The sequence below is a fragment of the Ochlerotatus camptorhynchus genome, unplaced genomic scaffold (genome assembly GCF_037179485.1).
Source record: "Ochlerotatus camptorhynchus isolate MF236.1 unplaced genomic scaffold, CSIRO-AGI_Acam_v1.1 ptg000010l, whole genome shotgun sequence".
Classification (NCBI taxonomy): Eukaryota; Metazoa; Arthropoda; class Insecta; order Diptera; family Culicidae; genus Ochlerotatus; species Ochlerotatus camptorhynchus.
In genome coordinates this window covers 2752952-2766577 of record NW_027040502.1, presented here as the reverse complement: position 1 = coordinate 2766577, position 13626 = coordinate 2752952, and the positions used below count along the sequence as shown (strand labels likewise).

At 42.3% G+C, this 13626-nt stretch overlaps 1 protein-coding gene across 1 annotated transcript; it reads left to right on the top strand.

Annotated features, from left to right (window-relative positions):
* The first annotated feature begins 2683 nt into the window (after nucleotides 1-2683).
* LOC135699682 (vesicle transport protein GOT1B) lies at nucleotides 2684-4010 on the top strand. Its single transcript, XM_065219978.1, has 4 exons — nucleotides 2684-3037; nucleotides 3107-3198; nucleotides 3270-3530; nucleotides 3595-4010. The coding sequence occupies exons 1-4, from the start codon at nucleotides 3013-3015 to the stop codon at nucleotides 3637-3639; spliced, it is 423 nt and encodes a 140-aa protein (XP_065076050.1). The 5' UTR covers nucleotides 2684-3012; the 3' UTR covers nucleotides 3640-4010.
* Nucleotides 4011-13626: the final 9616 nt, after the last annotated feature.

Genomic DNA, 13626 nt, shown 5'->3' with positions numbered 1-13626 from the left:
GAAAATTTGTGGAGCCTTCGTTGGGAGATTCAGAAATCCCCACCAGAATTTTGCAAAAGTTTCTTCACGGAAGACGTGAGAAAATGCCATAGAGATTTCCTGGAACTTCCGTTGGCAGCATCGAAATCTTGTGGAAACTTTTCCACCGTTAACGCGAAAAAAAAATCGTCAAAAAATCTCTGAATCCTCCGATTGCTGAATCGGAAACCTCCACCAAAATTGTGCAGAACCTCCTCCGCAGATAACGCGAAAAAACTCCGTCGAAATTACCTGAAACCTCCGCTGGCAGCATCAGAAATTGCCCTCAAAATCGTATGGAACCTCGTCCGCCAAGAAACGCAAGAAAACGCCATCGAAATTTTGCAATGTTTGCATGGGCCACACTTTATGTAACTGTTATTTATTTATTTGTCAACATCTCAAAAGAATCAATGTAGACCCACTGTCAAATCCCTTTATCAGGACAAGGAAAAATATCCTTGATCCTCCGTTGGCAGCATTTAAAATCGTCTCCGAAATCATGCAGAATCACCTCCACCGAGAAATCAAGGAAAATCCATTTAAAGTTACTGAAACTCGCGGGGAACTTTATCCGCCGAGAACATAAGAAACCGCCGTTGATATTCCCTGGAACTACATACAACTCGAGACTCCGTCCATTGGCAGCATCTGAGTTCTCGAGGGGAGTTTCGACGAAGTTTTTGCGTGATCACGGAGGATACCGCAAGCTTTCGGTGGTTACCAATGGAGGTTCGAGGGAGTTTCAACAGAGTTTTCAAATTTTCACAGTGGAGAGGTTTTTGGGAGATTTCGGAGTGCAGATTTCCGATGCAGCAAAGGAATGTTCCAGTAGGCTTCGACAGAGTTTATCTCGTCCGATGCTGCCAGTGGTTCCAGCAAAAATCGATTGATTTTTACGCGGTCTCGGTGCAGGTTCCGCAAGGTTTGTGGAGACTCCTGATGTTGTCAACGGAAGTTTTAGGGACTTTACTCGCGTTTTTGGTGGAGGAGGTTGTGCACAAATTCGTTGCTGCCAACGAAGGTTCTAGACGGTTAATTCGAGCAGTTAAAATGACGTTTACTACCACTTTAACTTTGAAATAAAACATTATTTTGAGATTTTTTCTTCTAGAATCACGAGAAAAGTAGCCAACATTTGTGCGTTTCATAAAAAAATAGAAATTAGTTGGTCCAGTTTTGTGAAATCGCTGTTAGAAAGTCACGCCAAAACTGCTTGACAAAGTGGTCAATTTTGACGTAGTTTTCACGCGTTTTTAACAGTTGAGCACGTTTCTTCGGGACCTTCTGGTCTTAGAGTTACCTCTATGGTGATACAGCTTTGTCACTATATGGGCGAGGAGATCGTAGGGGTGGAGAGATAGGGGAAAGTATGGGTTTAAACAAATTGTAAACTCTTGGTAGCTGTCCCATACAAAAATTCATCAAGGATGAATCATGAATTTGACACATTAGAACACCTATAAGCATATTTTTTTATTAAAATAAATGCACCTCAAGTCTCGCCTCAAGTGATCTGCCCCTACACGGTAACCGCAAAATACCCAATAATGACTACAAAGTAAGCATTTTTGAGGGAGACTGGGACTACCCATTAAATGAGTAAACATATTACCCATTTATGAGTATTTGTTACTCAAAAATGAATACTTACTACTGATTTTTATAGTTGTAATTACTCATAAATGGGTAAAATTTTACTCATTTAATGGGTAGTCCCAGTTTCCCTCGAAAATGCGTACTTTGTAGTCATTATTGGGTATTTTGCGGTTACCGTGTATAGAAAATAGTTTCATAAAAGTTCGACAATGGGATTTTTTTATTAAGGTCTGTATAGAGATCGAAGCGAAACGAAAACCTGATACAAAATACAAAAATTTTCACCTGCGTGAAAAACGCAGTTGGCAAATTTTTCACTTCGCTTTGAACTGTGATCCAGCGAAATCTAATGTTGTGGATCGCATCTTTTTCGCTCACGTTTATTTTTTTTTCGTGCATGCAGCGCTCGCGAAAAGAGCAGCAGCTAAGCGAAAAGTTGACGTTTCGAGAGAGCGTATCTGTCAGATTTTCACTTCACCGGAGGTGTAAACTGATAGATTTCGTTTCACATGAACTGTAAACTGCGAAAAAGGGAAACACACATTTTTTCACAACCATTTTCGCTAGCAAAATTTCATGATTTTTCGCGATTTTGATTTTGGGGAAAAGGCGAGGGAAAATTTCCACTTCTGAAAAACTGAGTGAATAATTCAGACATAACGTTTGATAACGGCACAAAAGCATTTGTAAACAAACATTCTAAGGCCCTTTACGCGCGAACCAACGTACGCTCACGCAAACCAATAACATCATCGGATAGGGCCAACTATGACCTTTCCGAAAGTGGTATTGGTTTGCGTGGGCGTACTTTGGTTAGCGTGTAAATGGCCTAAGACATTTTGTTTACTAATGCTTTTGTGCTGTTATCAAATGTTATACCTGAATTAAAAAAAAACATACTCTGAGCACAGTTGTCCTGCCCCTGCATGTGGACTCAAAAAACAGCCATGCAGGGCAACAAATTCAGTACTCCCCTGTACTTTGACAACACGCGCAACATACTTTTTATGTTGTGTTTTTCCTTCCACATCTCCTCTCCTTTGTACATCTGTCATTCTGCTTGCTGCTGTTTCTTTGGTACAAGAAAAAAAGCGATTCACAAAAGAAAGTGAAATTAAAGCCTTTAAATTCAGTGGGATTTCGTGCATTTACGACAATTTTCGGTGCAGGAGAATAATGTGCCACCGAAGAAGTGCTTGAAATAGTGTAAATCGTACCAGACGTTAATTGTGGGGGGAATTAAGCTTTGTGCAGCGCTTCTTCTGCGAGTTGGCGGATAACAATAACACACGAATGACGTGGATGGACATCCAGTAGATTCAGCGAGCAGAAGCAGCTATACAGTTTGTATCCAGATTTATCCTAGTTAAATAGTTACGAATAAGTTAATTCACCATGTTCGAGATTAGCGATACACAGAGTGAGTAGGGAGTTTGTTTTTTATACGAAGGGAATAATCCTGCTAATCCCGATTCCTTGTTTATTGCAGAAATTGGTGTCGGCTTAGCCGGATTCGGTGTGGCATTTCTGTTTCTAGGAGTCCTACTACTATTCGACAAAGGTTTACTAGCAATAGGAAACGTAAGCCCTGGCCAGCCCTTAGCACTAGAGAAGCATTGTGTTTTAACATTTCCCATTTTTCCACCGCCAAGATTCTTTTCATATGCGGACTGGCCTGCGTGATAGGGCTGGAGCGGACGTTCCGGTTCTTTTTCCAGAAGCACAAGGTCAAGGCTTCGATTGCATTCTTCGGCGGAATCCTGATCGTTCTGCTCGGCTATCCGTTGATCGGAATGCTCATCGAAACCTACGGCTTCATACTGCTGTTCAGCGGATTCTTCCCGGTGGCCATCAACTTCCTGCGGAGGGTGCCCGTTCTGGGTAACTTCCTCAACATGCCCGGAGTCAGCAAGGTAATGAATGAATGGATCCGGCGATTGAGGAAAGCTATTTTTAAAACTACCGTTTTGCCTACAGATTGTGGACCGACTGGCGGGAGACTCGAATCGAACTACGGTATGATAGCAATCTGGTTCTAAGAACACAAACAACTCTTTTCTAGCACTAGTAAGCGGCGTCGTTGGTAAGGAAACAGTATAAGGTGTAAGACAAATATTGCGACTGTGTGGAAGAAGTCTAACGAATCAATCGCTGCTAAAACAACACTTTCCGGGATTTTCCTTGCTTTTCGTTTTGTATCAAAAGCGTGATGATGATGATGATGAAATAATAGGTATACCAAATGAAGTTGCATTCGCGATTTGTATTTTGTTTTGTTTAATTAAATGCTCCCACCTTGCATATACCTGAAATAATGGATCGATTTTGTTTAAATTGAGACCCGATTTGTGGAAAGTGGAAAGGACCATGTTAGAGGTGTAGTAGTATTTTTTCTCAACCGTTCACAGATGTTTTATGTTTTGCATTCACATAAAGACAAAGTTGTGTGAAATTCCGTATCGGTGCATTGATTGGTTAGAAAGAACTTCCTTGCTTATGGTGGTGGTGCTTCTTCGGGATAGGCATTTAGTAGACTGCGTCATTCAATGTTGCATACAATATCGTTAAATTAGGATGTATGTTCCCAGAAGCTTTTCGGAACTTCGGAACTTGAAAAGTTGGTCGGACTGTGGTGCACTCTGCCTTCCTTCCGAGGATTCTCTTGCATGTTCTGACGATCGACGACGGCGAGATGAGATTAACCAGCCAACCGATCCGACGAGTCGTGTCCACGTGGAGGACGTGATTTCGATGGTCTCCATTTCCAAAACCAATTGGTAGTTATCAAACTGCGCTGTGACTGTGGAGGACTGCTGGATCCCTATGGAGTGCTTCCTTTCTGCAGGAGGGAGGCGGTTATGTATGGTTCGTTCACCGTTGTCTGATTGCACAGACTAGTTCAAAGATCTTCCGACTAGTTTATGGTTGTTCTGACTAGTTCACGAACCTTCTGATAAATTTAAGAATTTTTCCGGCTAGCTTCCAAAAAGTTCAAGGATCGTCCGACTGGTTCACGAAACTTATGGAACTTCAGGGATGCAACTTTAAGAACTGTTGACTATCAAAATCCTCACCAAAAACTTCACTTGTACCAAAATGGTTCGATATGTAGTAATTACTACACGAATTGTAGTAAACTTGAGTTTTTAACTTTTATTTATCATACGACCCATTGTTTTCACTCTGGCGCCACCTGGTAATCAATTTCGAAATAAACTGTCTACTGCCACATTAGGGTGCTTCTTTTTTAAAAAAGGTTAGATTTCTTTAAGGCCACCCTCCAGTTTGATTCATAATCCCAATGAAGGTTTAGAGATAACACAAATGGTTTGAAAGTTGTATGGGAATTACTATGGAAGTATTTTAAATTTCACTAGTTGTCCAAATGCTGAAAAAAAAGAAAATGTGATTGCTCTGATAATTACCAACAAGTCTGTTGTTGTTAAGGTCAGTTAGGCAGCAATTCAAGAAAGATAGAAATGTGAAAATCCCCCTTATTCTGCGAGTCACGTGACTCTCTCTCACCGGTGAGGTGATAATTGTCACCTCGTGTGAGGTGACTCTCCATGCAAATCAAATGGAGAGTCACCTCACACGAGGTGACTATTATCACTTCACCGGTGAGAGACAGTCACGTGACTCGCAGAATAGGGGGGAATATGACAAAATAGGGTGATTTGATAGTTAAGTATGCTGCCGGTAATCGTAAGTCAGTCCCAACTGCATTTTCATCAATTTTGTGTTAGCATCATTATTCAGTTCATCTTTCTATGTTTTTTGAGATGTGCTATTGAAAAAAGGTGGTTTGTTCAAGAAAAATGAAAAACAATACCAAGTCAAATTGTCCCATAGCGAAAAGTAACCGCAAGCCAGTCCCATTAAAAAAAATATGTTAGAAATGTTGGACAACACATCGCAGCATAAAATTTGTCTCAAGACAGATTTTGTCCACTTGCCGTAGGGTATCTGGAACATGTCCGGATGTGGCCAATATAGTTCTTACGATACTCAGTTTGACCGCCAATGGATATGGCTTTGAATTCTCTTGGGTTTAGATGTATCGCTTGATGGATTTTGATTTAAACAAGATTTACCACTTCCCCGGGGATACCTGGAACATGTCCGGGTGTGGCGAACATGCAGCTGGTCACTCATCATGGCTCTTATTGATCTTATTTTTGAATTCTCATTTAAATTGATTTATCGCATGGTGGGTTTGACACGTTTATGAAAAGCTCTGGTCTGATGAAGACCCATACTTACCGGAATATGTTTCGGCCATTGCTCTGGAACCAGCGGAACAAATCCAGAAATATTCAATAACGTTCTATGGGACCATGGTATCTTTCTACTGTTCAATACTAATGCAGCATCGCCATGGAATTGTAACTGACTTGCGGTTATTTGTCTCATTGACGTTTAATGTAATCGATAAATATATAGATTTTGGCCATAAAATAAAAATTTCACGATATTTTTCCAATATTTTTTGGTAAAAATAGATGCATTCTATCACATTGTATGTTTATTTTTAAATTCATTCCTCCAATATAAGTGTCAAATCAGAAAACTTGTAAAATCTTTGAACGCCGTTTTCTCATTTACAGTTTTTTTTTCAGATGGGACTGACTTGCGATTATGGGCAGTATGTACCAGACAACAACAGGCCTGTTGATCATTGGCAATCCCATATTAAATTATTTCAACGTTTAGACAACTAGAACCAAAATTAGAGCTATTTAAGTGAATGCAAGTAATTTTCTATTTCTAAACAACTCAAATTTGAGTAGGATCTACTCATATCCGTCAAAAGTAGGATCTCCTCATTTCCCTAAAATTGAGTAATTAACGATGGGACTGACAAGATGATGAATAGACCACATCGACCTGAATCCGAACAACGTTGCTCATTTGTCATTTAGTCAGTTCCAACCTTGTTTACTCAATTTTGGGTAGCCCTACTTTTGACGGATATGAGTAAATCCTACTCAAATTTGAGTTGTTTAGAAATATCGTGTAGACTCATATTGTGGGGTTTTTGGGGTTATCAATCAAAGTCGAGGGTGGCCCGAGGGGTGGCCTATTAGAAATCTATTTTTTTTTTTTTAATGAAGCATCCGTCTACTGCCACAAATCTTGCCCAATTGAATAACTTTGCTGAAGACATCAACCATTTATTTGCCCCGAAACCTATTATTATTATTATAATTCACAGTCAACATTTAAAAGAGGCGTAATTGCTTTTGTAAATAATGGCTTTAGCCGTTGATTTCTCGCAAATTGAAGCTCACCCCTTCAAATGTCTATGGGATCGATAAAATTATCGTTATGCTCCGAAAACGTTGCACATGCACTTCTCATACTCCGAGCGCTAGCTGACGTTAGATCGCTACTTATCTCTCCATTTACGCTGCAGCTCCGACATAATCTGCGTGACAGCTCTGTCAAGTGCCCTCCTCTCGATACATGACATTGTCGTCGACGACATTCTCCACGTTAAGGGCGGACATTTCCCTTCGCACTGCCTCGAACCTTGGACAGTCAAAGACCACATGCTCCGGCGCTTCGTCCACGTTGCCACACTCCAGATAGAGGGGTGACGCTGCGTGTCCGAACCGATGCAGGTACTTCCTGAAGCAGCCGTAGCCAGACAGGAACTGCGTTAGGTGGAAGTTGACTTTTCCGAGTTTTCTGTTCTCCCAGGTCGAAAGAATCGGTTTTAGTCTATGTGTCCATCTACCGTTCTCAGCCGTGTTCCACTCCTGTTGCCACTTAGCCAACGACTCCACTCTCACAACTTTCCGTAATCTTCCTGCTTCTCTCCGCCTGTAGTACTCGCTGTCCTCCGCCAGGGTGATGCCGATAGGGATCATTCTGGCGATAACGCATACTGCTTCCGACGAGATTGTTCTGTGCGCACTCACGACTCGCATGGCCATGAGCTGGAACGCACTGCTCAGTTTCTAGCGCTGCAATTCAACTCCATACCTCAGTATCGACGATGACACACTGGCCAGAAGACGCCTCTTGCTACTGCTGGGACCAGAGCTGTTCGGCATGATTCTAGCCATCGCGTTGATGGCCTTCGAAGCCTTCTCACAGGCATATTTGACGTGGCTGTTGAAGTTTAGCCGGTCATCGATCATCACTCGCAGGTATTTCAACACACGCTTCGATGCTGCCCGCTGCACCACTTTACAGTTACTGACCAATAGCACTGCCGTTTTGTGGTGAGCTATCTGCAGCTTCGCTCCTTACATCCAGTTACTAATCATGTCGAGACCGCACCGTTTCCACCTCTTACAGCGTCTCGCAACGACAACAAGTTTAGCACGCCGTTGTACATCCGGTTCCAGAGCGTTGGACCAAGGAGGGAGCCTATTGAAACTGCTGTTGTAATCCTAATCGACCCCTGTCCCATGTATGTCTCGTACACCATAACTCGGTTCTGGAAGTAACTCCTCAGGATCCTGTACAGGTAGTCAGGACCCTCATTCTATGCAGCGCTTCAGCGATGGCGTCCCAGCTGGCGCTGTTGACCGCATTCATGACGTCGATCGTTATCACGGCGCAATCATCGGCTCTCGACAACTGTCCGAATTGCTTCCACCGTTGATCTCCCTTTCCTGAATCCGAACTGCCTCTCCGACAATCCGTGCTCACTCCGTGCATTTCGTCAGCCTGTTTAGGATGATCCTCTCCAAGAGTTTTCCGAGTGTATCCAGCAGGCATAGAGGCATATGGATCCCATGGCGGTTTTTCTGGTTTTGTCAGCAACACTAGCTTCTGTATCTTCCACCTGTCAGGGAAGTGACCCTCGTCCAGGCATTTCTGCAGTACCATCCTGAACATGTCCGGGGATGCCAGGGCCACCTGTAAGCAGGACGTTGTCTGTTATTTGGCTCGAGGGGGACGACTCTATCTACGCTGCACAAAAGATTGTGTTTTGCTGTGGCTAGCTGCACGCACGCTGAGTAGATACAAGGAAGATTTATGTCGATTTTGAAGATTTGCTGCAAAAAGATGAAGCACGATGCAAGTAGATGCGAGAAATGAAAGATGATTTTTCGAAGATTGATTCGCTAGTGTGAGATTTTTTGAGCATCTAGAATTGAGATTTAGATGTGTCGCCCCCCTCGATTTGGCTCCAGTTTCCTCGGAATGGTCGTGTCACATGGTCTCACTAACGTTTCAGTCAACTGTCCACACGGAGTGCTTCAACGAAAAGATCCTTGTCGAAAACCTTCGTCTTCCACTTCCGATCGCAAGTTCGCGTCATATCGGATGACATATCGGATCGCCTGATGGTCACTATGGGTACATATATCCTTCGCACACTTATGTTTACCACCAGCGACGGACTGCAGAAAGTAACGCCGATAATCGATTCCCGACCATCTCTGCGAAAAGTGCTGCTGGTGCCTTCGTTGGACAGCCAGAGCTTCCTGCAGACTGTGCCCTCTTGCGTTGGAACATCTGCTTTCGCACTCCACTGCTCAAGCATTGAAGTCTGCTTCAATATGGATATGGATATGGGAAAGAATATTTTAGTCTTATGAAAACATTACCGAAATTAAAATCCAATTATTCAACTGCATAGGTTAACTAAAATAAATCAAGAAAATGCAATGCGATCCTGACACAATTATTATTTTTTTTTTAAATTAACTCAAAAGAGTGAAAATAGACTGTTAGTAAGTGCAATAAAAAGGGTTATATAGAAACTATAGCTGAGCTTTTGTTTGGATGGTGACAATCACCAAAATCAGTTTTAAAGCATTCTTCAAGTCTAAGATATGGTTTACACTCGGGTTTACAAGAGTTTGGCAAAACCAATACTGTTTTTTTTTTTTTAAATTGAAGAGCTGAATATGTCACCGGTGTTTATATACAACAAGTATTCAAAATAAGGCTGAATGGAAATCGTTGAAAGCACACTTCATTAAATTGCTACCTGGATATACAAACAATACAAACAAACTTGCTAAATATGTTGATCTAAGAGTGATCTGAGATTTCAGTTTATATTTTGTTGAGATCTAAGCGAGCAGTTGATTTCAACACTGTACATAACTATAAGGAACTGGTTGCTAAGCATAAGTAAATAACATACCAGCAGCTATAAAGAAATGTAGCATAAGCAATTTGGTAAGTAATAAATTACCCAAGGGGCTGGCAACCCTATATCAATCCTATAAGTTTGACAGTAGGCAACATCACGGGCCTTATTTAAATACGGCCCGCCTGACGTATACATGGTGGAAAGGGACGGAAAACCGTGTTGTAAGCAGAAAGACAAGAGCAGATGATGGCATCAAAAACATGGCCGCCAGTCAGGCCCCTGAAATTACCACCCGTACGATACAAATCGTGTTTCTCTATAGGTTATGGGCCCAGTCACACCCTACCTAAGAGTAAAGTAGAAGTTCTCGAAGCCGTTCCAGATCCAGGATGTCCAGTGCAAAGAAAGCAGGAATCGTGCAGTTTGCCGGTGAGGGCTACGACACGTGGCGGATTCGTGTGGAGATGCAGCTTTCCGCCCAAAGAGTGAAGGAGACGATTACGAAGGATGCACCGGAAGGTGCTGCAGCACTAACGGCGTTCCGCGAGAAGGCCGAGAAGACTAAGGCACTCCTGGTGTCATACGTTGCAGACAGTCATTTGGAATACATCCGCGATAAGGAGACAGCAAAAGCGATGTGGACATCGCTGGTAAATACTTTCGCGAAAAAAGGTTTTGCTGCCCAGACGTACATCCGGCGATCAATGTCCATGCTACGAATGGAGGAAGGAACGTCTCTGGCAGCTCATTTTCGTCGATTCGGCCAAGGGGCAAGGCAGCTGTACTCAGAGCAAATAGTTTCGCAGCGAGTAAATTTGAGCAACTCATAATTACTCAAAGTTGATCAAAGAAGTCTAGCTTTTTTCAACAAATACCAACCTTCAATGAAAAATCCATACAGACGTCATCTACCCACCCGACATTTAATTTATTTGAGATGAAATCATGCATTTTTCAAATGATGATCACTTGCAGGACGGCTCATATCTGATAACAGATTGATCGGTGCTATGTGACATACATCCGTATTAGTCGTCAAGATATCGTAAAAATCATCAGTCGGCTATATACGGTTCCGACAGGTAAGCGTGACTGATTTCTAACACCCCAATGGGTCTGGGTTCAATCCTAGCCGAGGTCGGTGGGATTTTTCCGAGGCATAAAAATCTCTGGTCACGTCTTCCTTGGGAAGGGAAGTAAAGCCGTTGGTCCCTGCCCATGTGTGTTGTGAATGGGTGCGATAGCCTACGCAGGTGTGGAAGCTGCCTTCCTGTACATTCGGTTGCCGTCAATGGATGGCAATCGATGTCCGTCGGTGATTGCCACTAGATTGCGGAACAGAGACCGACGTTAAATAAAGGAAAAGAAGAAGATGAAGCGGTTCCGAAACTCGTCGCTAGCATTGAAAATACGAGGTCGGGGATGCCATCAAGAATGGGTTGGAGAGAATTTGGCAAGAGGAGATTGGAAGGAAGTGTAACGTGTAACCGTGTGCTAGAAGTGGCAGGATACGTACGATATTTAGACCAGAATGGGTTTACGGTAGGACTAAAAATTTTCGCAGGAAGTGAAATATATCTATAGTTAAGTATATGTTAGGTATAGGTTTGCATTGTTGAACTAATTAAACAAAGACCTACATTAAAAAATGTTTTAATCTAAATGTACTTTTAACTAACTTTATAACACACTCCAATTAACAAAAATATTGAAACTAAGGTAGATTCAAACGCATATTCATTATTTCTTGATTTCCTGTTCTATACTGTTAGATTGAGCTGCATAGGTGGTCGCGATTCCACTCAGGCTACGATTTACGATATCTCATAGGCCATAGAAGGTGTGTCTTGTAGCGCTCCTCGAACCAGAGAATCATTTCAAATGGATCGATCGAAAGTGACAAACATATTATCGATAATAGCCTTTTGAACTGCTGTTGTTTTAGCACATGGTCGTAGTTTTTCTGAGTAGTTTGCTACGCCATTACTTCCATCTGAAATAAAGAGTGGTCTTAATCAGGCTTGCCTTTGTGTTGATGAAGATAGCTCATAAGTTTATTGCACCGAGGCCTTGCTCAGTTTGTACCAGGAGATATTCGTTAGTTGGCAGGTAGGACAATCGTAGCCCTTGCGATGAATTAACGTGTACACGGCGAATGAGAACGACTCAAATTTGAGTTTAGTTCACTCATAATCGCCAAAAGTGCAGGAACTCAGCGATGAGTTAATTTGCCTCATGTTTTCCCAGGTTTTTCCAGGGAAAAATTCCCGAATTTGAGAAAAGTAAAGATTGGACTCACTCAGTCTATTGGTACTACTCCGAGACTGAATAAAATTTTCGTCAATTTCCTCATTTTTCGGCAGATTTTTTAGGTTTTCCACAGGAAACCATGAGACAAATTTTACTCATCGCTGAGTTCCTGCACTTTTGGCGATTATGAGTGAACTAAACTTAAATTTGAGCTGTTCTCATTCGCCGTGTATGAGTCAATGATGTTGGCGTATGGACACTATTTAGTCTTGAGATAAAACGCAGTGTATTCCAATAGGAATTCGGGAGAATCCCTGGAGAGCTCAGTGCAAAACTTTTCCTTTCAGTTTGAACAATAGTTCCGGGCACTCTCATTTTCGTCAGCTGCAGATCCTTCCTTGCTAAATACTGAGAGAAGCAGAAACAAGCGATAGCCACTATACGCCTAGAGTGCGCTACGTATCAACGTAGAGTGCGCTACGCGACTTTGAGAGGAAACGTCAACCAAACCGTTTGTTTACATCAGAATAACTATTTTTCACAACGCAAATTAAAGCATTTTTCATTCAACATCTTGCCAATTTCTATCGGTAATTGTCTTATTGTACGGTTTTCCACAGATCTGAACTGATTTGTACCTTAACTATCCACACACAAGACATCCGGAAGATCATAACCACTAAGGCACTTTTCTAATTTTCAATTTTTCGCAACAAAAATATTCCTGTACACCAGCAGGATCTTTGCAAAAACGTTACAGAATTAAATTTTTCAACTGTAGATTAAGTTTTGGAGCATCTCAGATGAATCAATTAATCAGGAAAAGTAAGAAAGTGTTCCGCTTCCTATGCCTCAAGGCAAAAATTTCTGCTCACAACACTCTTTTTGACGTCCTCCTATTCACCAACAGAGGTTGAATCGAGGTTCCCATTAAAAAGGTCTATATTAAAATAGCTAAAAAAAAATCTGAAAATAGATCCACCCGATCCATGAAGTTACTGTTGAAAAATATGTCTATCGGCTTCAGCCCACCTATGATGACAAATCTCAACACAAAAATCAGATTGCTATGTGTATTTGATGTTGATTAACGTGAGTTACTCAGAGGTACTCGAAATTAACTCTGATTTTACTCATGATCAAAAGCTGTCTTGCCCCTTGAAGACAGCTGAAGGATACGGGTGCCACGCTCACGGAGCTCGACATGGTGACTGTTTATTTCGTTGCCGCCTAGTACGACGTGGTTACCACGGCGATGGAAAATTTGGACGATCAACAACTCAAGCTTGAAACCGTCAAAGCACGCCTTCTAGCGGAGGAACAAAAGCGTTCTGGAAGACAATCCGGTTAGAGTGCTATGAACGGTATGGACGGAGTGGTGTTGGCAGCCAGGAACAGGAATCAACGTGGAAAACCTGTGGAATGCCCCGGAAAATGCCACTACTGTGGAGATTCGATCGGGCTCAAGTAGCGAAGATACCAATGGACAAGGAGGTGGCCTTAGTTTCCGGAACAATTGAGGCACAGGCGCAGGATGAAATCGAATGGATTCTGGACTCGGGCGCTAGCTGTCACATGGTAAGCAGTGAGGATTATTTTCACGACATCCGTAAGTTAGACGAGCCATTGCACATCGATAGTGCGAAGGATGGTGAGGTATTGGTAGCCACCAAGGAAGGTACCGTGAAGGGTAAGCT

Bases quoted from the DNA above. Each gene is read 5' to 3' on its own strand.
- LOC135699682 (XM_065219978.1), top strand. From the start codon at position 3,013: ATGTTCGAGATTAGCGATACACAGA. The intron at 3,038-3,106 runs GTGAGTAGGGAG...TGTTTATTGCAG, and splicing joins CGAGATTAGCGATACACAGA to AAATTGGTGTCGGCTTAGCC. The intron at 3,199-3,269 runs GTAAGCCCTGGC...TCCACCGCCAAG, and splicing joins GTTTACTAGCAATAGGAAAC to ATTCTTTTCATATGCGGACT.